A 22,455-nucleotide genomic window follows, 5' to 3' on the forward strand; every position below is an offset into this window, starting at 1 on the left:
TTTTTGTTTGTGTGTTTGTTTGTTTGTTTTTTTTCTGAGCTTGATTGCACTCATTTTAATTTCGGTTTATTTTTTTCTTTACATTTTTTTACATTGTTTTTTTTTTCTTTGATTGTCACAGTGTGCACATTTTGGTTCTTTGTTCACACACTGCAGCTTTGTGAATGCAGTGGATTGGGGTGATGGTTTTAAGAGGGTAAAACCTGGTGTGAAAACTCTGCCGTAAAGAGGATGTGTAGTGTACCACCTGCTTGATAAGTCAGCTTAAAAATACCTCCTCTACCACTACAGCTTTCCACCCCGCCGCTCACACTTTCACTCGTTTGTTTCTTGTCTTTTACAACCTCCAACACCCTGATGTGCATGCCTAGGAAAGCTCGTCAGTGCATATTGTTATCATTATTTTGCAATTGAAGCACACAATTTAGTTTTCCAGTTTCATTTAGAATGATTTTTCATTGTTTTTTTTTCATTTTCAGCTGTATGGTGAATGATTTGTGCTTAACGCAAGAGACTGTGCGGGAACGCATGGAGTTTGCGCATTGCACTTTTTACACATCAATACATTGCTGCGATGGTTTTGACCATGTGCCTTGTCGCATTTCATTGGAGAATTTTAAGGGAATTTGATTTTCGATTCTCATTTAGTTTGATTGTTTTCGATTGACTTGTCGATTTTCTTTTTGTTGGTGTTTTGTTATTGAATGCAGAATGCATGAATTACTTGTTGTCTGTAAGTTAAGTATTTGATTAGCTGCTTATTTGAACTGCTTAATATTTGTGCCATCAGACTTCCTTTTAATTTTATTTTATTAAATTCTCTTCTCGTTCATTTTTGTTGGCTTGAAACAAATATCAGTCGCTGTCTTTAATTAGCTCTTGTAACAAATACGATCCTCAAACAGTCATTACAATACAGGTGATATGAGTTTTTACAATGATTACGCTGTGCTGAGGGAGCTGTTGTTATACCCCACTGTGTGCTGCGGTACATAGATATATGATGTTGAATACCTTAATTATTATGTATATCAACTCTTAAACTCAGGATCATTCTCAGTAAAACAGTAAGACTTCCAAATGGTTGGATTGTCAGGCAGGTTTACAAGCCACAGAGCTGCAATGAAGTGTGACTTCTTTAACCTCCTGAGACCCAGCCCCTTGACTTATGTCCACTGTAGTGGACATTTGAGTTTCATCCCTCTCCTTGGAATCTTTTGTGCAAGTCTCTTAATTCCTGCTGTACTGTACAGAGGACATCCTGGGCTTTTCAGGGATATGTTATTTGATTGGCTGGGAGGCCGGGAACCCCCTCAATCTTTCAATCCAAAATGGCCGGCATAGGAATAAGCACATTTTATGGAAAGATAAAAGGTGAGTAAAATATTGTTTGTCTATGGTTTTGTTTCTATGATAATCATATATTTTCTTGTTCATTAAGGTGTTAGGAATCATATATTTAGTTCTGATAGCAAATACATTATGTATCTTTTGAAAAATTAGCAATTTTATGAATGTCAATTATAGAGGACATCAGGACTATCTTCATGTAAATAATGACTCCACATTGTTATAGGAAATAGAACTGAAGCAGAAAGAATTCTTTACAAAATAGTCGAGGGAGATTCAGATTTAGAGTTGTCAGATGACGAGAGAGATGAGGATGAGTTTCAACCAGTGAGAGAAGACAGTGATGAAGAAGAGGAAGATGATGCAGAAGGCTCAGGTGGAGGGACAGATGCAGACACAGACAGGGATGAGCAGGAAACTCAACGCCCTCTGTGGGCTAGGAGTAATATGTAGGTTTTATGCAGTTCCACAATTTTAAATGCAGCTGCATTGAGTATTTAAACTGTTATTATTTATTATTTATCATTTATTATTCTTTTTTTCCTTCATATCAGATTTGCACGTTTAACCTGGGCTTCCAGTGTGTCAAGATGACCCTACAACACATGCAGACTGGAGTCCAATTGAATATTTTTGGATACCAAGCATGCAGAAAGATGCAGAAATAAGGGCTCCAAGAGCAAGACGTACATGAGATGTACCAAATGCAAGATGTTCCTCTGCATTACCAAAAAGAGAAATTGCTTCCTGGACTATCACAACTAACAAAAACATACTAAGAATAAAATGAAAAGTGAAGGAAAAACTAGATTGGATTCAGTTTGACAGAAGGAAAAAAAATCCCCCTCCAAAAGTTTCACATTAGTTCTATGTTCATTGTTCGAATAACACTAAAAGGATTCAAGGGGACCAATAAAAGGATACGGACATAACAAAGTGTTAAGCTCTAATAGTAAAGATATACTTGCAAAATGTAAGGAAAAGGATTCAAGAATGATAAATGTTTATATAATCAAAATGTCTGTATTGGATAATAATCAATTTACAGCCCAAAATGTATTCTTAGTTAAAAAAAAAATGTATAATCTGGTAAAATTGTTATCTACCAAATGTGTTTGTTTTCGTACTAAAATGATCCTGTTGTCCACTACAGTGGACATGCTGTAAAACAAAAATAAAAAATAAAAATAAAAATGTCTAAATTGTAGGATGTTTTTTAAACCCTAAACAGGTATGGAATCACAAAAAAATAGGATTAGGAAAAAAAATATTTTCCTTGGTTCTCAGGAGGTTATGGCAAAGTTCAGTCATGAGCCTTGATCTTTCTAGAGGAGATGAAACCCAGTATGAGTTTTTACTCACAAACCAAGACCTCCCTTGGTCCCTAGGCAGCCCAATTTCAGAAAAAAAAAATGTCCTTATTAATTCTAAAGAAGAAAAATGTGGTTATTGGCACTGTTTTACAGAGGGGTGCTTTGTTGTGGCGTTTTCGGTTTATATAAACATTCAAAAGTTTGAGATCAGTAAGATTTTTTTTTTAATGTTCTTAATAAAATTATAAAATTGATTTATGGTCACTAGGCCTGCATTTATTTGACCATATTTATAATAAAACAGTAATATTGTGAAATATTATTACTATATAAAATAATTGCTTTCAGTAAATGTAATTCATTCCTTTATAAAAGAAACAAATACAAATCTTACTGACCCAAACCTTTGAGCAATAGTGTATATCTTAGTTTTGTCATAACTGTGTTTCCTCTTTTCTTTCTTGCAGTCTACTCCATTGCACCTGGCAGCCGGATACAACCGAGTCAGAATAGTTCAGCTGTTACTGCAACATGGCGCTGATGTTCATGCTAAAGATAAAGGGTAGGTCTGCTTGCTTTCCTGTTTGTTTTTTTGTTTTGTTTTCTACATTGAAATAAATATGGTCTCTATGAGCTATTTAAAAAAAAAAATTCACTCTGGTAAAAGTTTTTGTTCATTAGCCTTCCTTTGTCCATATAATACTTGAAGGAAAATCATATTTTAGGCATAAGTGATTGTTTTATTTATGTTTGGTTTTCCCCCCAGTGGTCTTGTTCCTCTACACAACGCCTGCTCATATGGACACTATGAGGTTACAGAGCTATTGCTAAAGGTAAGGACAAAACCTGAATGGTTATGCATGTATATTATAGTGTGTGGAAGACAAACAAAACTGTTTCCAGTTAAACAGCTTGTCTTAACCAGGCACAATGTAATAAAGCAACATTTTAATCTAAGTTCTGTCCTAACCAGTTTGGTCCCAGTGACTTTGGTTTCTGTCTCTTTTCACATTTATTCTCCACTGTAGATGCAAGCATATATGTGGTTTTAAAAAGTATACATGCAAGAATTGTAAATAACAGTAAACAAAATAATTATAATAACAATAAACATTTACAGTCATACTAAGCAGTTACAAGGCATTGAAATATTTCTGGGATTAACTATATAATTACAAAAATCAGCATTATATACACCTCCTTGCTCTGAGCGGGATTCGAACACATAGCTGTAATGTCATTTAGTACCATTGCGATCATGGTACACAAGCATACATTATTGTTGTTAATATCTTCAGTTGGTGACTAACTTCACCCAGCAGCAACGATATGGAAACAAGATGGAAACATTTAAAATTAATATTAGCTGTGCACACAAAGATGAAATAAACTTTGTGGAGAACTATCTCTTAGCTCCGCACTAAACTTCCAGACGCACTTCATTTTCTTTCTAGTGGAACTAATAACAGATGACACTAAAGTTGTACTGATTTGTAGTTTGAGTTATTAATAAAAAAGCTCACCAATGACATTCACTGTCTATTGTCTGCTTGGGTTACTTTATCTCAGAGCCCAATAAGAAAGTGACTAATTAAATGTACGTCCTACATTTCTGCATATACAGTTTCATTCTGCATGTCTCGTCAGAGTGAATTCTGTCTTAGTGCAGACACAAGCTCTCCCTTGATCCTGCAGTTCCATAGTGTATGGGCTTTAAGCCCAGCTTCCTTTACTTACAAAGCTGTTATGTGGAACACTGTGTTCACGGTGTGCTCTCCCATGCTCACTGTATCAACAGAGCCCTGCGGAGTGGCCAATCTGTCTCTACAACTATGTTTGGCATTTGATACACAGCAGAGTATTCTTGTCCTCAGGAGAACTACTGACAATATCATTAAATTAAAATTTATGCATTTAGCAGACGCTTTTATCCAAAGCGACTTAAAGAGCATTCAGGCTATCCATTTTTACCTCTCATGTGTTCCCGGGGAATCTAACCACAACCCCCCACCCCCCAAAAAAAATAAAAATACAAAAGAAGCAGTAGCTCCCCAGATCTCCTGAAGATTATTATATTTGATTAAATGTGCTGTGCAGTGACCAGCAAGACAGTTAAGAATCCTCTTATTATCACAGATCCATTGTGAACACCTGACGTTGCAACTTGCAGCTTAAACGAAGAAAATAATTTTCCATAGTTAAAGTGGATGGTGACCAGGGCTGTCAAGCTCTAAAAAAAACAGTCAAATTGGTTCATACATCTTGTGTATCAAATTTGAAAGCATTAAGAAAATCATTTTTAGGGGTACTGTTTACCCCCTGCCTCTGAGTGTAAGTTTATGTGTCAGTCATTTTCTAAAAATGTGTTCAATATCCTTTTCCCCACAGTGCTATTAACTCAGATCTGGGGCATGGCGGACTCCCTAACAGATAGAAATTCATAATCTATGCTAAAACCGCTCTAACTGCTCAAGTGGAACTGCATAATGTTCTCAGTGTATTTGAAAATGAATCTTGCCCGTCAGAGTCCTTTCCGTGTGATCTCACCCCTGAATGTTTTTCTGTAGCATGGGGCGTGTGTTAATGCCATGGACCTCTGGCAGTTCACCCCTTTGCATGAAGCCGCCTCCAAGAATCGTGTGGAGGTGTGTTCCCTGCTGCTGAGTCACGGAGCCGATCCCACGCTGGTCAACTGCCACGGGAAGAGCGCGGTAGACATGGCCCCGACACCAGAACTCAAAGAGAGGCTCACATGTGAGTTTACCTTCTTCCCATCTTTAATTAGACTTCTGGTCAAAAGTTTGGGGTCAGTTAGATTAAAAATATTTTTGAAAGAATATTCTTATATTTGCCAACACTGTAATCTGTATTTAGCCTGTATTTGTCCTCAAAAATCAGGTAGAACCAGTCAAAACCAGTAATGCTGTGCAATAATATTAACATTTAAAAGAACTGTTTTCAATTTAATAGATTTTAAAATTGTATTGATTTCTTCAGAAGTTTATTGAATTTTCAGCAGTCATTACTCCACTGTCACATCAAGTGTCACATGATCCTTCAGAAATCATTTTAATATAATCATTTCTTATCACAGCTGAAAATATATATATTTTTTGCTTAAATTGTGGATACTGCAATTAGTTATCTTTTGAAAGATTATACATGTCTTGATTAATTAAATGTGTCCCTACTTAATGAAAGTATCAATTTCATAATTATAAAAAAACATTATGCAAGCAAAGTAAACAGTGTAGTTATTAACTAAAATTCTTTTTTTATTATTGTTAATGAAATATAGTTAAGATCAAATATAAATATTAGATCAAATACTCCAAAAGCCAAATTAGAAATATTGCCACAGCAACTAACTCGAATTAAGATTGTTAAAGTACTGAAACTAATCTATCGAAATATATTTATATTGCTAAAGGCTGTTACTAAATACTAGGGCTGGGCAAGGTAAGGTATTATCGCGTGAACGCATTAATTGATTAACGTTGATAATTATTTTATCTCGTGTTTACTCAGTTTTTTTTATTATTATGAATGTCCATTGCTCACCAGCTCTGAATACACATACAGACAAATCATGGGTTTGTTTTACCCACAATAGCTTGTTTTTATATTTAATTTAATTACATTCATGTTATAAGTTAAGATTTACGAGAAGTATTTTAACTGCTACTATGTAAATGGAATGCTGCTATAAAAAAAACACTTTATTTGTTTCAAGTGTTTGCAAACCAAATTTTATTGCACTTTTGTTCATATAGCGGTTCACAATATACTACTTTTGATTGCATTATTACTGTATTGTCCCGGATATAAGACAATGTTTTTTTTCTTGGAAATACATCAGAAAAAAATGCGGCCGTCTTATATTCAGGGTCTAGACTTTGACATGTTAATAATACACACACAACAAATAGGTGTTGTCAAAAACGCATAAACCGAGTGTGCCATGAAATGCGTAATGTAATGTGTGTTGTAAAGATCTCAAGTGAAAACAAAAGATAAAGGAAATGCTTACACGGCATGAATCATAACTGTCATTAGCCTGGTGTAACCAAACTTTTTAAAACATAAGACAGGACCCAGATTTGAAGACTACATACGATTTCACTTCTACTGTTAAAACAATTTTGATAGGCTAGATGGATGGACTAAATGTTATGTAATTCAAATGGGCTACCTGTTATTTGTATGGTATATCAAAAAGTGTATATTTTAAAATGTGATTATCGTTGGTATATTTTACCAGTATTTACCATACTTTCAAGACAAAAGTTAAAATAGGAAAAATATGCAATTTGAAAATAATTTAAGAAAAAATGTGTTTTACAGTGAGAACAAAAAAACAAAAAAGCCTTTTTCCAAAAGGTACATCTGAAAAAAGGGGGCTGTCTAATAATCAGGGTTGTCTTATATTCGGGTCAATATGGTAGATATGTGCATAATGCAGTTAATCGTATTTAATCGCAGACAATCGTGTGATCATCGTGATTAAAAATTTTAATAATTGCCCAGCACTACTAAATATATATCCTGCCCAGCACTACTAAAAATATATCCTCCCGGCACTGAGACTCGACCCTGCGACCTTCGGGTTACAAGTCCAACTCTCTAACCATAAGGCCACAGCTGCCCCCCTTTTATAAAAAAAGACTTGTGGCTTAAGAGTAAATGAAAGACATCAGACCAGGATCTTTCACTGTTGCTCAGCATAAGTGGAATCAAAGCCCACAAAACTCATCCTCTCAAAACTCGTTCACCTTGCAAGTATAAGTGAGCTAAACACAACTTGGCTGTGATTGCTCCTGCTACATTCTCACTGGCACTGAGACAGACACATCAAGGTTTAGAGAAAGATGCCTTTAAACACAATATTTTCGTTCTGCATTATTCCAGCGCAGTGGAGGCTGAGCTCCAGTCTGCTGATGAGGTTGGCAGGCGATGTTGTTATATATTTTGCCTGTGAATTCTCCATCTGGCTTCTCCCAGTGTGGGGTGGAGTGATGCAATTTTGACTGCAACTTTACACAATTTGTTGTTTAAAGACTTTCCTTTTATGTGGTATTTGTGTCTGAGCTTGTGCTGCGAGTATTTTACGATGCAAAGTAGAACAAACAAATGTTATAACGATGACAAACGATTCAGTCATACATTTTAGATATCCCAACTCATATTCTTTCTGCCATAAAGCCAGATTGCATTGTAGCTGTGGAGCCTCAATAACTTTTTATCATGCTTTGTCTTGATGAATTATGTCTACCACTGGCTTCTGTCAGAGCGTCTTGCATCACCTATCGAAATGTTCTTTTCTCCTCCGGTGCAGACGAGTTTAAGGGCAACTCTCTTCTTCAGGCGGCACGGGAAGCAGACATGACCAAGGTGAAGAAGACCCTTGCTTTGGAGATCATCAACTTCAAGCACCCACAAACCCATGAGACGGCACTGGTGAGCCCCTCCTGATTCGCTTCTAAGCTCACCAGCCGAGATATCAGTTTGAAGTGCAGATGTTAAAGACACAGTCCAGTCATTCCAAACCTATGTTTTTTTTTTTCTTCCTAAGACACCAATAAGAGATTTTTAAGCAGGATGTTCAAACTACTATGTTCTATGCAAAGAAAGTTAATGGTGACCCAAATGGTGCCAACATGTTACCAAAAAGACAGAATTTGTGGTGAACTGTGAACTTACCAGGCCTCTATCCTGTGTTTCAGCACTGTGCTGTCGCCTCACCTCACCCAAAACGAAAACAGGTCACTGAACTGCTGCTACGGAAAGGAGCCAATGTCAATGAGAAGAACAAAGAGTGAGTGAATGTGCCTGGCATGTGTTTATCAAATGTCAAATGTTCATCCCCTTAAGATTGATGCTTAGGGCTGTCTGGCTTACTTATTATCTCCTCTGTTATCTTGTCCTTCTTCCCTGTGCAGCTTCATGACGGCTCTCCATGTGGCAGCAGAACGGGCGCACAACGACATCATGGAGGTTCTGCAGAAACACGGGGCGAAGGTACACAGCTGCTCCTGTGTCAGCAGATGCCACATACCTGCATGTGCCTACAGAGCCGTGACACACACACACACACACACACATTTACACACCTGACACCTCCCATCACCATCTGGCTCTCATAGTATAGTCTGCCTTAAAGGGATAGTTCTCTAAAAAATATTCAACATTTATTCACCCTCATACACCCACAAACCTGGAAGCTGTTTTTTTTTTGTGGGAAGAAAGAAGATATTTTTGGAGATATTCTCTTGCCATATAACAACAACTCAGGTCAGAGAGAGGGAGGAAATTGGCATTTAAAAATAGATTATGATTGTTTTGGGGCAAGAGCCGTTGACTGACATAAGTAGTCTTCTGGGGAAAAAAACAAAACACTACAAGTGAAGAATATGGCCTCTTTACAGAACCTCAGCATCTTTTTTGGTCTGTTCTCACCTGAGCCGAGAAAAATCAGTTCAGTGGAGCAGCATTTCTGTCACATCTACTGTTCTGTGCAGATGAGTCATCAAGTTCCTGCTGTAAGAGGAGAAGAATGAAGAATGAACCCATTGCAATCTACTTCTTTTATTTTATTTATTAATTTTTTTGTCAGAGTAAGTTGTCTGCATATCAGTGGTTCAGATAATTGGCTTTGAGATGGAAGAGCTCATCATCAGTATGGAAGTGTTTATATGCTAACATCTTCCCAATTAACTGCCAAGCATTTATCACTCCATTCACAAAGATACTTTAGCAGATTGGTCTCTCACTTGAAATCTGATCACTAGAGTTTGGAATCATGAACTTATTCTGAACATTTGCATTCTTCCACGGACCTGCATCAAAAAAATGCATCAATTTCAATAAATCAGAGCAAACTTGGCAGGCGATTCATGTTTTTTTTCCCCCATATGTACAAGAATGAAAACATAAATTGCACAATTACACAATTTATTGTTTCCCATGACTAATAGTATGGTTCTTCTGTGTGTTGAATGGAAAGACGCCTTCTGCATTATTTTTTTTTTACACAGACATGGCACATTTGACATCCCTCACAGACAAACTAAATCGAAACTATTGGTTTAGAAGAGATCATGCAGACAGCAGAGTTACTAGATGAAATATATTAAATAAGTTCTAAGCTCTTTTTGTATTGCATTGCCTAAAACAATTTTGATTCTTATTTGTTTTTCTGTTGCTGTCTGAAATGACCTTATTTAAATAGCTACTGCTATTTTAGTGTATTCTAAATATATGCTACCGTTTAAAAGTTTGTATTGCGTAAGATAATTTTTTTTATTCAGCAAGGATGAGTTAAATTGAACAGAAGTGACCATAAATACATTCATAACGTTACAAATGATTTATTTTATAAATAAATACTGTGCTTTTGAACTTTCTATTTATAAAAGAATGATAAAAAAAATATGTATATATATATATATATATATATATATATATATATATATATATATATATATATATATATATATATATATATATCATGGTTTCCACAAAAATATTAAGTAACACAACTGTTTTCAATCCAGTTTTCAGATTTTTTTTTTTTTTTACTGCATTTATTTGTATCTGTCCTTTTTTAAATCTGTCCTATTTAAAACTCTGTGGTTCTTTTTCTGTACTACTTTACAAAAATAATTCTGACTTTTAATGGTAGTGTCTAGTGAAAGTTTTCTAGTGAAAGTGGATAGGTAAACAGTCTGCTGCCTCGGTCTCACAGTTGGACTGTGTCAGAGAAACCGGAGGACGTTTACGAGCTACGTCAGTCATGTCATTACCTCTCCAGAGCAGAGAGGGGTAAAAGACTCCCAAATCAATGGAGCTCTTTCAGAGAGCCAAATCAGATAAGCATTGACTAACTGATCAGGCATTCATCTACCGTCTTGGCTGAGAGCATCAAGGCTGATCAGCTATTCTTCAGCGGAGAGACCAGGGGAGCCGATACACCTGTAAATAATCTCATCCACAGTCTGCCGTCTTTGTTCGGGCCAAGAGTCTAGCTACAGGGCCTCTCCGTTCATCAAACTTCTGTGTCCTCCTTTCACGCAAGATTTTATTATCCAGAGTTTCTTCTTCATTGATGCTGTTTGGCTCTTTAATTCTGCCTGGAGCAGCTTGATTTTCAAAGCTGACCTTCCTTCCTCAGCTCTTCTGCATGATAAATAAACGGAGGCTGACCCTCCATAACCCGAATTGCATCATTCAGTCATCAGCATCCATCTGTTGCAGTGCAACCAGTGCAACCCCTCTGAAACGCATCCGATCGTTAACTGGTGTTGCGACCCAGCTCATTGCCAAACTGCAGCGGCCAGACATTAAGTGACATTAATGGACTGAATAAATAGTCAGGCTGGAGGTTCAAAGACAAGAGGCTATTGTAGCTAGCGTGTGTTTGTAGACCATGTGTGAACCAGTAGACAGATAGTGCGGAAGCATTGAGTTAGTAAGAAGAGCAGGAAGCATGAAGAATAAAGCTGTCTAAAGCAAACACGGTAACTGAGGAAATCTGCTGATGGTGGGAGCTGCTTATTAGCTCAAGATTTAGATTGATATGTGTAGCTTTGTTTATACAGGCAGGAAAATGTTTTTTTGGTATAGACTGTAAGACTGAAATCTCTTTAGTAGTTTGTTGGTCTGGACGGCCCAAAAATTCACTTTTAATCTGCTTTGTACGCTACTGTTCAAAAGTTTGGGGTCTCTAGTAGGGGTGCTCCGATCACGATCGGCCGATCGTTAATGTTCATCTCATCAGTAAATCCTATTACTACACAGAGCCAATGTTAACTGAGAAGATGCTCAAATAAACCCTGAAAATGAACGTGGATTTGCGCAGCTTCTCAGTTACCCCTAGTCTCTAGCATTTGCAAGATTTTTTAAAAGAAGTCTCTTAAGCTTACCATGGCTGCATTTATTTGCTCAAGATTTTGAAATGTTATTGCAATTTAATATAACGTATTTTTTGGACTATAAGTCGCACCTAAGTATTAGTCGCATCAGTCCAAAAATACGTCATGACGCGGAAAAAAACATATATAAGTCGCACTGGACTATAAGTCGCATTTATTTAGACTCAAGAACCAAGAGAAAACATTACCGTCTACAGCCGCGAGAGGGCGCTCTGTTTTCAATGTAGACTACAGGAGAAATGAACAACATAAACGCCCTCTCACGGCTGTAGATGGTAATGTTTTCTCTTGGTTCATGTCAAATTAATTTTGATAAACAAGTCGCAAGTCGCAGGGCTAGCCAAACTATGAAAAAAGTGTGTCTTATAGTCCGGAAAATACGTAATTTTTTCTATTTTAATGTATTTTAAAATGTCATTTATTCCTGTTATACAAAGCTGGATTTCATTAATCCAGTCTCCAGTGTCACATGATCCTTGAGAAATAATTTTAATATGCTGATTTACTGCTCAAGAATCATTTCTTATTATCTATGTTGAAATGTTGGAAACAGTTATGCTGCTTAATATTTTTGTGTAAACTGATACTATATATATATATTTTTTTTTTTAGGATGTGAACATGCAGAGGACAAAATGCAAGGTTATGTAAAATGTGAAAAATATTTGTAACTTTTTGCAAACTTCAGTTTTTCTTAACGCCTACATTGACTATACTATATTACAATCAAATCTAATCTTATCTTGACAAACTATATATCGTTGAAAAGGTCTAAGACTCCCAAATATATATTTTACCAATATTTTTTGTTAAACATTATGTAGCAAAAGTAATCGATGAATTTATGACAAGAGTGCACCCTCAGAAATCTACATTACAAAAGGAGCTTTGACCTTTGTTTAAAAAAAAGACTTCCTCGTTGCCTTTTTCTCTATCACATTTTAGAAATCATCAGAAATTATATATAACTTGAAAACATAAAATCTTAAAATTCATCCTTCAAAACCCATTTTAAAATCAGACATTGCATTACCATGTAAATGGTACATCAAAATCATGTAAAAAAATGTTTTCAGTCATGAAATATAAAAACTTAGGTTTGTATCATGCACATTCATGTCTATCTTCAAAAACGTGAGTGACAGTTAACAGGTTAAAATGAATTTTCATGCAATATTATCCCATTTATTTAAACATTTATTTAGAAACAAATCAGAATTGGTTGCAGTGTGAACAAAAGTCATTTTGTGTTTGATATGGAGAACTACAAAACATAAATTTCGCACTTCCAATAAAGCATGATTTTGCTGAGAGTTTTGAGTTTTCAAAAGTAACACGTTTGAGACACTGTACAGTGTTGATCGCCTTTGAAGGAGTGTAGAAGTTTCCCAGGGGCTTGTCTGATTAATTCATATTTGTGTTCATTTGAAAAGAGGCCAAGTCTTGCTCTGTGAGCTGCGTTCAGATGTGCTCTTCACTGATCAGTGAGGAGGAGGAGATTCCAGTCTGCTCACTCTCTTTCCATCCTTTTTTGTGTTTGTTTATAGATGAATGCTGTTGACACGCTGGGTCAGACTGCATTACACCGGGCGGCTCTGGCTGGACACTTGCAGACATGCAGGCTACTTTTGAGTTATGGAGCCGACCCCGCCATCGTCTCCCTGCAGGGCTTCACTGCTGCACAGATGGGCAATGAAGCTGTACAGCAGATCCTAAATGGTACAGACTGAATCTGGGGTTTGGGGTTGTTTATTTGGGCCTTGAAGTTCTTTGTCTTTATGCATTAATAGTTATGGAAATTCACGTTTATTTATGCTTGTGTCTGTTAGAAAACATTCCAGTGAGGAACTCAGATGTGGATTATAGACTCTTAGAAGCAGCCAAAGCAGGAGACCTGGACACTGTGAAGGTGAGAGGTGCCTTCATTTGGTTTCAGTTAAAAAATGGACATGATAGTTGTTCAAAAGTCAACCAAGTGTTAAAAATTTGGAGGTGAGGGAACCTTAGAAATATGTGGTGATTTGGTGAAGCCGAGATATAACATGAAACTGTTTGTTCATTATTTTTTTTAAAAAATTTTTGTAAGAAACTTTAATTCATTTTACATGCTTTGTAATTACCTTTACAACTGTTTTCAATAGTGTAGTGCTACAAAGCAGCTCCAGGTTACATGGAGATGAAAATATATCTGTTGTTATGGATATTGCATTTTTTTATAGGCTTTTGTCTGGAACAAAAATACCCCGAAATGAGTTTAGTTTCTTTATTCCAGACAATAAAACTTTTCAGGGATGCAGCTCGCAGCTCTTAGATGTGTTTTGTTCCATACTCATGACCTTGAACAAGGTAGATGTAAGAAGACCTCACCTTCGAGTGTGTGTGTGTGTGTGTTAGAGAAAAACGCTGAGCCAGCATGCACAAAAACCGCAGTATCCTTCTACATAGATTTCTACTAAAGTTTGGTCTTATTGTTTTTAACTACACTATTTTAACTTTTACTATACACTATCGTTCAAACATTTGTGGTCAGTAATTTTTATTTTATTATTTTTGAGAGAGAGAAGGAACTTTTATTAAACTTGCTGAATACTTTTATTTAGGAATGGCTTATTAAATTGTAAAAAGTCACAGTAAACACAGTTTAAAATGTTACGAAAGATTTTTATTTCAATTAAATACTGTTCTTTTCCATTTGAATGATGTCTGAAGGTTCATGTGACACTAAAGACTGGAATAATGGCTGCAGAAAATTCAGCTTTGCTGTCACAGGATTAAATTACATTTTAAGATATAAAACAGTTAAAATACACCTCTATTTTAAATTGTAATATTTCACAATATTACTTTTTATTTTTTATTTTTACAGTATTTTGTATCTAATAGCAGTCTTGGTGAGCATAGGAGACTCCTTTCAAAAACATTACAAATCTTTTTGAAATGTAGTTTATATATTATTTATATTGCTAAATTATTAATCAGAATTAATGTGGTTACAGTTATAAATTATTATTAATGTAAATACTATTTGTGTTAGTCTACAAAAGTAGTTTGAATCATTTATGCACAAGTCTTTAGATCAAAAGCTTCATAACCTTAAATTTTTTGACTGGTGATAAAAGCCTGAAGATCATGATTTAGAAGATATTTCATTCAGATGATAAAAATATCTGTATGGATGGATGCCTTTTGATGCGATCAGATCCTCATTATCTGAAAGCCTCATTATGCGTTAAGTAATTAGATCAGAGCACCAATTAGACTTTTGTCAGGCAGTTAATCAGAATCTCTACTGACGCTTGCCATAATTCTGGCCTGGTACCCTATAAAAATGAAATAATTTTTAGGTTGTATTTAAACCCTCATTTTAAAAATAAAGTTACGTATTCGCATTAAGAAAACTGTCATTCGGTTTAATGATGTATCATTTTGTTTTGTACAGCAACTTTGCTCCCCTCAGAATGTGAACTGTCGAGACCTGGAGGGCCGTCACTCCACACCGCTACACTTTGCCGCCGGCTACAACCGCGTGGCTGTGGTTGAGTATCTCCTGCACCACGGCGCTGACGTCCACGCTAAAGACAAAGGGTGAGACTTCTTGCTGATATTCATCAGAAACTCTCCCTCCGTTGTGGAGTGGACTTCATTAACAGTCAGCTCATGGCTTAGCAGCACCAGGAGATAAACTCTAATCTGTCTGTTGGCAGAGGTCTGGTGCCGCTGCATAACGCCTGCTCGTACGGCCATTACGAAGTGGCGGAGCTGCTGGTCAGACACGGAGCGTCCGTCAACGTGGCTGACCTGTGGAAGTTCACTCCGCTGCACGAGGCTGCAGCCAAGGGCAAATACGAGATCTGTAAACTGCTTCTGAAGGTACTGTCATCACTACTCCTGCTGGCTCCACACTGACCACCATCACTCCACATACTTGTTAATTCAAGAGATATCCTTTTCTATAGATGTCTGACAGTCTGGAGTTGTTAATGGTTTTATCACTCTGTAAAGTTTTTAAATGCATTGTGAACTGCTGCAGGGGCTTCAGGTTTATTGCTGTTGAGCAGACGTCGGTTTTAAACGTCTGCTTTAATCGGACCTCAGGTTACTGTCACAGAGAGGTTCAGCTTCAGAGCTGTAAAGAATATGCACAGTAGCCTTCAAACAAACATGTCACTGTTTCTTGAAGTGGAACTGCTGAGGCAGTCTTTGGTAGAAACCGCAGTAAAGAAATGTCCTTTTCTCATCCACTGAATCTAAATCTGTAAGAGCAGATCCATTGATTTCCTGATCCAATTTTATTCTTATTCGGATTTGATTTGAAGTCTCAGATTTGATTCGATTCAGATTCGAAAAAATTCAGTTGAGAAAAATAAATTTCCAGGCTATTTAAAATCAATTCTCTTTGATCTATTGCTGTACAGGGAACTCAAATATTAATGGATCCCAACTATTAAATTCAATACTTGTGGCCTAAAAATGTAACTTCATCAAAAGACTTTTAAGAAAAGTAAACATTCCTAATTTAAACTTCTTTATTTGGTCACATTCAAATTTAAATATAATTTGATATAAAATATAAATTTATAAATATACACACACACACACACACACACGCACGCACACACACACACACACACACACACACACACACACACATATATATATATATATATATATATATATATATATATATATATATAAGCATTTATGTTTGGTGAAATCTCTCATCCTCTAAAAAAAAAAGGGAGGATTGAATGATTGAGTAATGATCATTTCATGCAGAAATGTTCAGAAAGATCATAGATGAGGTTTTGAAACTGTGCTAAGGCAGCCTTTGGGCTTCCCTGTGGATCTGTGCTCAATGTCTTTATCTCTTTCAGCATGGAGCAGACCCCACCAAGAAGAATCGGGATGGAAACACGCCATTGGACATGGTGAAGGAGGGAGACACGGATATCCAGGACTTGCTGAGAGGAGATGCTGCGCTTTTGGATGCCGCCAAAAAAGGCTGCCTGGCCCGGGTCCAGAAACTGTGCTGCTTGGAGAACATCAACTGTAGAGACACACAGGGACGCAACTCGACTCCGCTGCACCTGGCAGGTAATGAAAAATCATTCTGCGGCCTTCCAAGCCATCGCTTTCAACATAGAAACTAGAGCACGTCTCTCTTTTTAAATTGAAGCATCAAGCTGTAGCGCCAAGCAGAGAATTGCGTTTCTACAAAAGCATTGAAGCGGTGTGTGTGAGATATCATCCCACCCCAGAGGCGAGGCAAGGAGACCCAGAAGGAAAGAAAGAGGGACATGTTGAATTAAATCTCAGCTCTCATCCCTTTCTGAGCTCTGTGTAAACCTGGCTTTCAGGCGGGGATTCAAAGGGTTCTTTGCCAAATATTAAATCTGCCTAAAATTTCCACACCTGTTCGTACCATCACCGACATTTACATGCACAATAATATTTTCTGAATGTCCCTGATAAAGTCTTATTCAGAATAATCTCTTTATGTGAGCCTTCCCCTATCTTATTCATGGGTGTTCTTGTATTCGTGAGAATATAATATTTGAGAATAGCAAATATTAGCAAGTTATTGTTATACTTTATTTTCAAATTATTAATGTTAACAACATCAGCATTGCGTGACTATGAGGATAGTGTGTATTAGCATGTAGACTTCAATTTCTCTACAGTCCAATCTCTAATTGTCACATCATTCGAATTTCATATTAAGGAATTCTTTTAACCCAACCTACCCAAACCACTCAAGACTTAAAACATTATCATAAATTAGCCATTGTGAATCAGCTAAAGTACGGCTCCAGGATCATCATGCCATGCCATCAGTGACTCATACTGCATGCTGAACAGCACAGATCAGCAGATGTCACTTAACAGATGGAGTGAGCGCACTGGTCAGTCCACTTATCATGCTAGGCCAGGCCAGCAGCAGGAGGGTGACAACCCTTACCATCAGGCAGAGATATAGACGCATGATTTTACTCCAGCTAGCACACATTCCCTATGTCCACTGGAGAGCAATGGGCTGTGACTAACGTGGTGGTTGTGACCCCTGCTTGGAGAATACGCCACTCGTCTGCCATTTCCCTGTGGGGAGAGTTGTAAGACGAATTCATTCGTTCTGACTGACGTTACAGGATCTCATGCATTACATTTTTTGTTTTTTATTAATCAATTTTGTGGAGAAATAACACTCATGTTCAAAAATGCAGTGTTTTCACTCACATTTTGCAGTCTCTGATGTATTGAAAATGGCTGCTGACACTTCATGACATGTGATATTGTATCCACAACGTTAATATTTTTTCATTGACTATAATCCTAATGCTGTTGGTGTTAATGAGGGTAAATCTGCTTTATTAAAGATAAGAGGCAAAGAGAGCAGTACAGCCAGACAGATAACATATTTGTGGGAAGGAAGTGAGAAACTGCTAAAATTGCTTGTAGTTTATAGAGGAGAACCTGATGAAGCATTTGATGAGCGCTGCACATGCGGTGGAGTGTGGACGTGTGAGACAGAGAGTGTGTTCTCATTAGTGCGGTTCTCAAAGCTGGGTTTGTGCACTATTAGAGAGCTACAGCCTGTAATGATGCGGACTCTAATTAGTCCTGTAGGTATTTATGTCTGGAGCCATAGTGAGAGGGAAAGGAACTCAAGAAGACAGTTAAAACTGAAAATAGTAGTGTCTGGTCTGTGGTCTTTTTGGGAAAAGGTCAGTGACAGCTTGTTTAATGCCAAAGGTTGACTGCCAGATTGAGTGTCTTCTAGCTAAGCTGGAGTGATAAAAAAAACACATTTGTGCTTAGATTCCACTTTGCACTGAGCAATAAATATAATTGCAGTCACAAAGAGGAGTACGATTTCAGTGACACTTGCTAAAGAGAGTTTAATTAATTGAGTTTAATTAAGTTTTGAAAATGGGAACAGATGAAATTTCACTGTCTGCTGAAATGATGACCCAAGATGAGCAATTTGATCTTGGGAACAATTAATAAATAGGCTGAAACTGTGAACTTGGGAAAAACCTTTTTATATATATTCGGTTTTCTTTTAAATTGTAGTTTTAGTCATGTCTTTTGTGCCTATATTTTAATAATCTGTTTTAATGTCAGTTTTAGTCATTTTACTACTTATATACAATTAATAATTACAAATATTTTGAATTGTTATTTTTATCATTTCAGGTTTCATTTTAATTTAGAAATGTATGTGCTTTGATAATTTTTATGTCCTGTTTTTTTACATTTCTATTTGGCTTTACTCACATCTATCCATCCATCCATCCATCCATCCATCCTTGGTGTGTCGCAGTGGAAAAATTTAGTTATTTATTTATTTTTTACGTTTTCAAAGTTTCAAAAACGCTCTGAAGCGGATTGGTTGCTTTTGTTTGATACCAGATTTATTGGCAGATGGATTTACATTTCTCTGCATCCTTTGCTCCACAGCTGGCTACAACAATCTGGAGGTAGCAGAGTATTTACTTGAGCACGGGGCGGACGTCAATGCCCAGGACAAAGGTGGCCTTATTCCCCTCCACAACGCGGCCTCGTACGGGGTGAGTGCATTTACTGATTAAAAGGAGGAACATTTAATTGAGACTGAGACTACGTGCAGACATCTGTTAAGCTGACACATGTCAGGTCTGGCAGGAAACGTTGCTGTGGGTACCTCAGACACACACAAACAGATGTAGATGCTGAATAATCCATGTGTTTGCTCCTGAAAACGAAACACGGGGCTTTTTTTCTCCCAGAACAAATGTAAACCTTCACCTGAACCCCTCTGTGCTCTGATACAGCACTTTGTTTTCACTTCCTGTGAAAAATCAGTGTGACTGTATGCAAAAAGTGTTTGGACATCTGTATTTGTTCTGCCAACAGAACCTTGCCTTATGCACTTTTAATGCGTCGCTGTGCCTCATGATTCTTTCAGATGGTTTCAGTTGCATTTCCACTTGCGAACAACCCAGATGTCGAGATGAAGCTGTCTGCTAGCCGCAACCCAGATGAGCCTTAATACACAAAGCACAAAACACTTCTAATACAGGATTTGATTCTTTCTGGAAATCAAATCAAGTGAATTTCAGGGAAACCCATTACAGGTGATGGTAGTTAGAGATAGTTATCAGCATGTGTGTTACGACCCGGCTCAAAGTCACAACATAAAGAGGGCACTTAGACAAAAATAGGTTTCAATACAGTTATAAATTTATTTCAAATTAATCAAATAATGTCTAGGGTCAAAGTATTAAAGAATAACCAATGAATCAAATCAAATAGCTGTTAGAAATTGGGTTTGTGGAGTTGTGGAAAACAAATGTGAACACAAAATATCAACCCACTCTTCAAACAAACAAACCAAAAATGAGAGAGACTGATCACAGCTCCATGAGCCTCTTAAATAGGGTGCCACAGGTGCCAATAATTAACACTGGAATCCCGCCCATCCAGGAGGAACCTGCAACCTTAACCAAAATAAGAGAAAAATAGGCAGGGCTGTAACACCTCAATCAACAAAATGTTAAATAACCTAAAGTATTTAACACAATAAATTTAACAAATAATAAAATAAACAAATATGTCAAAACATTTACAAAAAAAAACAGGAGTATAGAATGTCATACACGAGACAGTGCATCGGCTAAAACATTCTCCTTTCCTTTGATGTGATGAATTTGTAAAGGAAAAGACTGCAAAAAGAGACTCCATCTCATCAACCGCTGGTTAGAGTTGCAACTTCGCTGCAAAAAAACTAGTGGATTATGATCAGTCAACACTTCAATTGGGTTGCCACTACTCAAATAAACCTCAAAATGTTGAACTGCTAAAATCATTGCCAAGGCTTCCTTCTCAATTACAGAATAATTTCTTTGGTGGGAATTAAACTTTTTAGAAAAGAAGCAGACTGGGTGTTCAATACCTTGATCATCGTCCTGCAAAAGAACTGCCCCTGCCCCATTTTCACTTGCATCTACTGCCAGTTTGAAAGCATTTTTAAAATTTGGCGCTGCCAAGATAGGGGCATTAACCAACAGGGCCTTGGCATTATCAAATGCCTGCTGGCAACTGTCTGTCCACACAAAATCAATTTTTGGACTTAACAAGTCTGTAAGAGAACTCACTACACTAGCGAAATTGGGACAAAAGGCACGATAATAGCCGGTCATTCCCAAAAATCTCCTTAGATCTTTACGAGACTGAGGAACAGGGAAATGATCTATAGCTTCAACTTTAGCCCGAATAGTTCGAACTTGACCTTGCCCCACAATTTTGCCCAGATAGGTAATGGTTGCTTTGGCAAACTCACATTTAGCGAGGTTAACAGTCAGATTAGCAGCCAACAAACGGTCTAAGAGCGCTTTAAGCTGAGCTACATGACTACTCCAGTCAGGGCTGTATACCACAATATCGTCCAAATAGGCTTCACAATTGTCTAACCCAGATATTACTTGGTTAACTAACCTTTGAAAGGTAGATGCAGCATTTTGCATTCCAAAAGCCATAACCTGATATTCCCATAGTCCATCTGGAGTCACAAATGCTGACATCTCTTTGGCTCTGTCAGAAAGGGGAACCTGCCAGTAACCTTTTAAAAGATCTAACTTGGTTACATACCTGGCAGAACCCACCCGGTCAATGCAGTCATCCAATTCTAACTCCTTTTCTCGTAACACCATCTCTTTTAGCTTTACTTCACTGTCAACGTTACTTGGAACATGTAACTTTGCAACTAGAACTCCTTCTTCCTCTAAAGTGCCCCTCAAGTTCTTTAAGATAGACTCCTTAAGTTTTTTATCACTTTTAGTGAGCTCTATATTATAATGAGCAGCAACCAACAAAAGCTGCTCTTTAGTGCACTTCTCAAGTGCTTCCTCTGAAGGTTCTTTTAGAAATTCTTCCACATTGGAAGCCATTGCTAAAAACCTCTAAGTTTTCAAACAAGTAGCCACTTTAGGAGTTCACACGAATCAGAACAATATCCTTTAAATATACTCCACCAAAAAAAAAATTTACCTTATACACAACTCCATTTCCACAAAGTTACTTAATGGTAATTTAATCTACACCAACAAATCAGATTAACAAATCAGAATCAGTCCCCTTATCTTCTCTATGGAGAACGAATACAAAGGTTTAACAAAACCCTCTCCGCAAGTAGCATGCTAACAATATAATACTCTTACAAAAAGAGATTAATTCATAAGTCACGCAATCACTCCTGAACTGCTGACAATATTCAACGAGGTAGCTACCACAAAACTGCATGTTAATTAGTATATTGACTCCCTACGTTTGTTATTGGTGTAAAATTACTTACCAATTTGAAGAAAGTGGGGATGAAAAAAAAAATGCTCTCTCAAAAGCAAACAAACAAAATAAATTTCACAAGTTCCCAACACTAGCCATTGATTCAAAGTACCACACCAATTGGCATGGATACTAGAGAACCACTCCGGTAAAACACTACACAAACAAAAAAACGAACCTCTCTAATCTTCAAAGGCTTACCAGGCTCGGGGCCACTTTAAACGCTGAACTTCATGTCACCTGGTAAAAACCAGGCCCTGAATAGCGCACCCCCAACAGAGATTAAATCTCCACCCGGGATACCTTCAAAAATAACAAACTAACAAAACAAACTAACAAAACAAACAGTGCTCCGTTGGAAGGATTGACTAGCAACCCAGCTGGACCACTCTACCTAACCGGAGTCCTCTATTAATCCAATAACTATGAACCTTTTCCATGCTCCACTCTCAAAAAACTTGAAAAACAAGTCACAAAACCCCAACTTCAAACAAGAATTTGATCCCGGACGAGGCTCCAATTTATGTTACGACCCGGCTCAA

General features: G+C 37.1%; 1 protein-coding gene and 1 long non-coding RNA gene across 6 annotated transcripts in view; both read left to right on the forward strand.

Annotated features, from left to right (window-relative positions):
• The window catches only part of LOC127941485 (poly [ADP-ribose] polymerase tankyrase-1), a 99,015-nt gene that overhangs the window by 65,053 nt on the left and 11,507 nt on the right, over positions 1–22,455 (forward strand). For all 5 annotated transcript variants that reach the window (XM_052536560.1, XM_052536558.1, XM_052536559.1 and 2 more), the window contains 12 exons: positions 3,131–3,225; positions 3,430–3,496; positions 5,231–5,417; positions 7,999–8,120; positions 8,387–8,478; positions 8,603–8,681; positions 13,141–13,312; positions 13,423–13,502; positions 15,033–15,178; positions 15,298–15,463; positions 16,468–16,687; positions 19,052–19,161. In XM_052536560.1, coding sequence (XP_052392520.1) covers positions 3,131–3,225; positions 3,430–3,496; positions 5,231–5,417; positions 7,999–8,120; positions 8,387–8,478; positions 8,603–8,681; positions 13,141–13,312; positions 13,423–13,502; positions 15,033–15,178; positions 15,298–15,463; positions 16,468–16,687; positions 19,052–19,161 — 1,536 coding nt within the window. The remainder of the gene's footprint in view (positions 1–3,130; positions 3,226–3,429; positions 3,497–5,230; positions 5,418–7,998; positions 8,121–8,386; positions 8,479–8,602; positions 8,682–13,140; positions 13,313–13,422; positions 13,503–15,032; positions 15,179–15,297; positions 15,464–16,467; positions 16,688–19,051; positions 19,162–22,455) is intronic.
• On the forward strand, positions 6–2,645 carry LOC127941487 (uncharacterized). The gene is made up of 2 exons (XR_008149038.1): positions 6–1,374; positions 1,905–2,645. It is a non-coding gene; the product is annotated as an uncharacterized LOC127941487 (long non-coding RNA).

Source organism: Carassius gibelio, chromosome A21, assembly GCF_023724105.1.
Source record: "Carassius gibelio isolate Cgi1373 ecotype wild population from Czech Republic chromosome A21, carGib1.2-hapl.c, whole genome shotgun sequence".
In the NCBI taxonomy this organism is placed as follows: Eukaryota; Metazoa; Chordata; class Actinopteri; order Cypriniformes; family Cyprinidae; genus Carassius; species Carassius gibelio.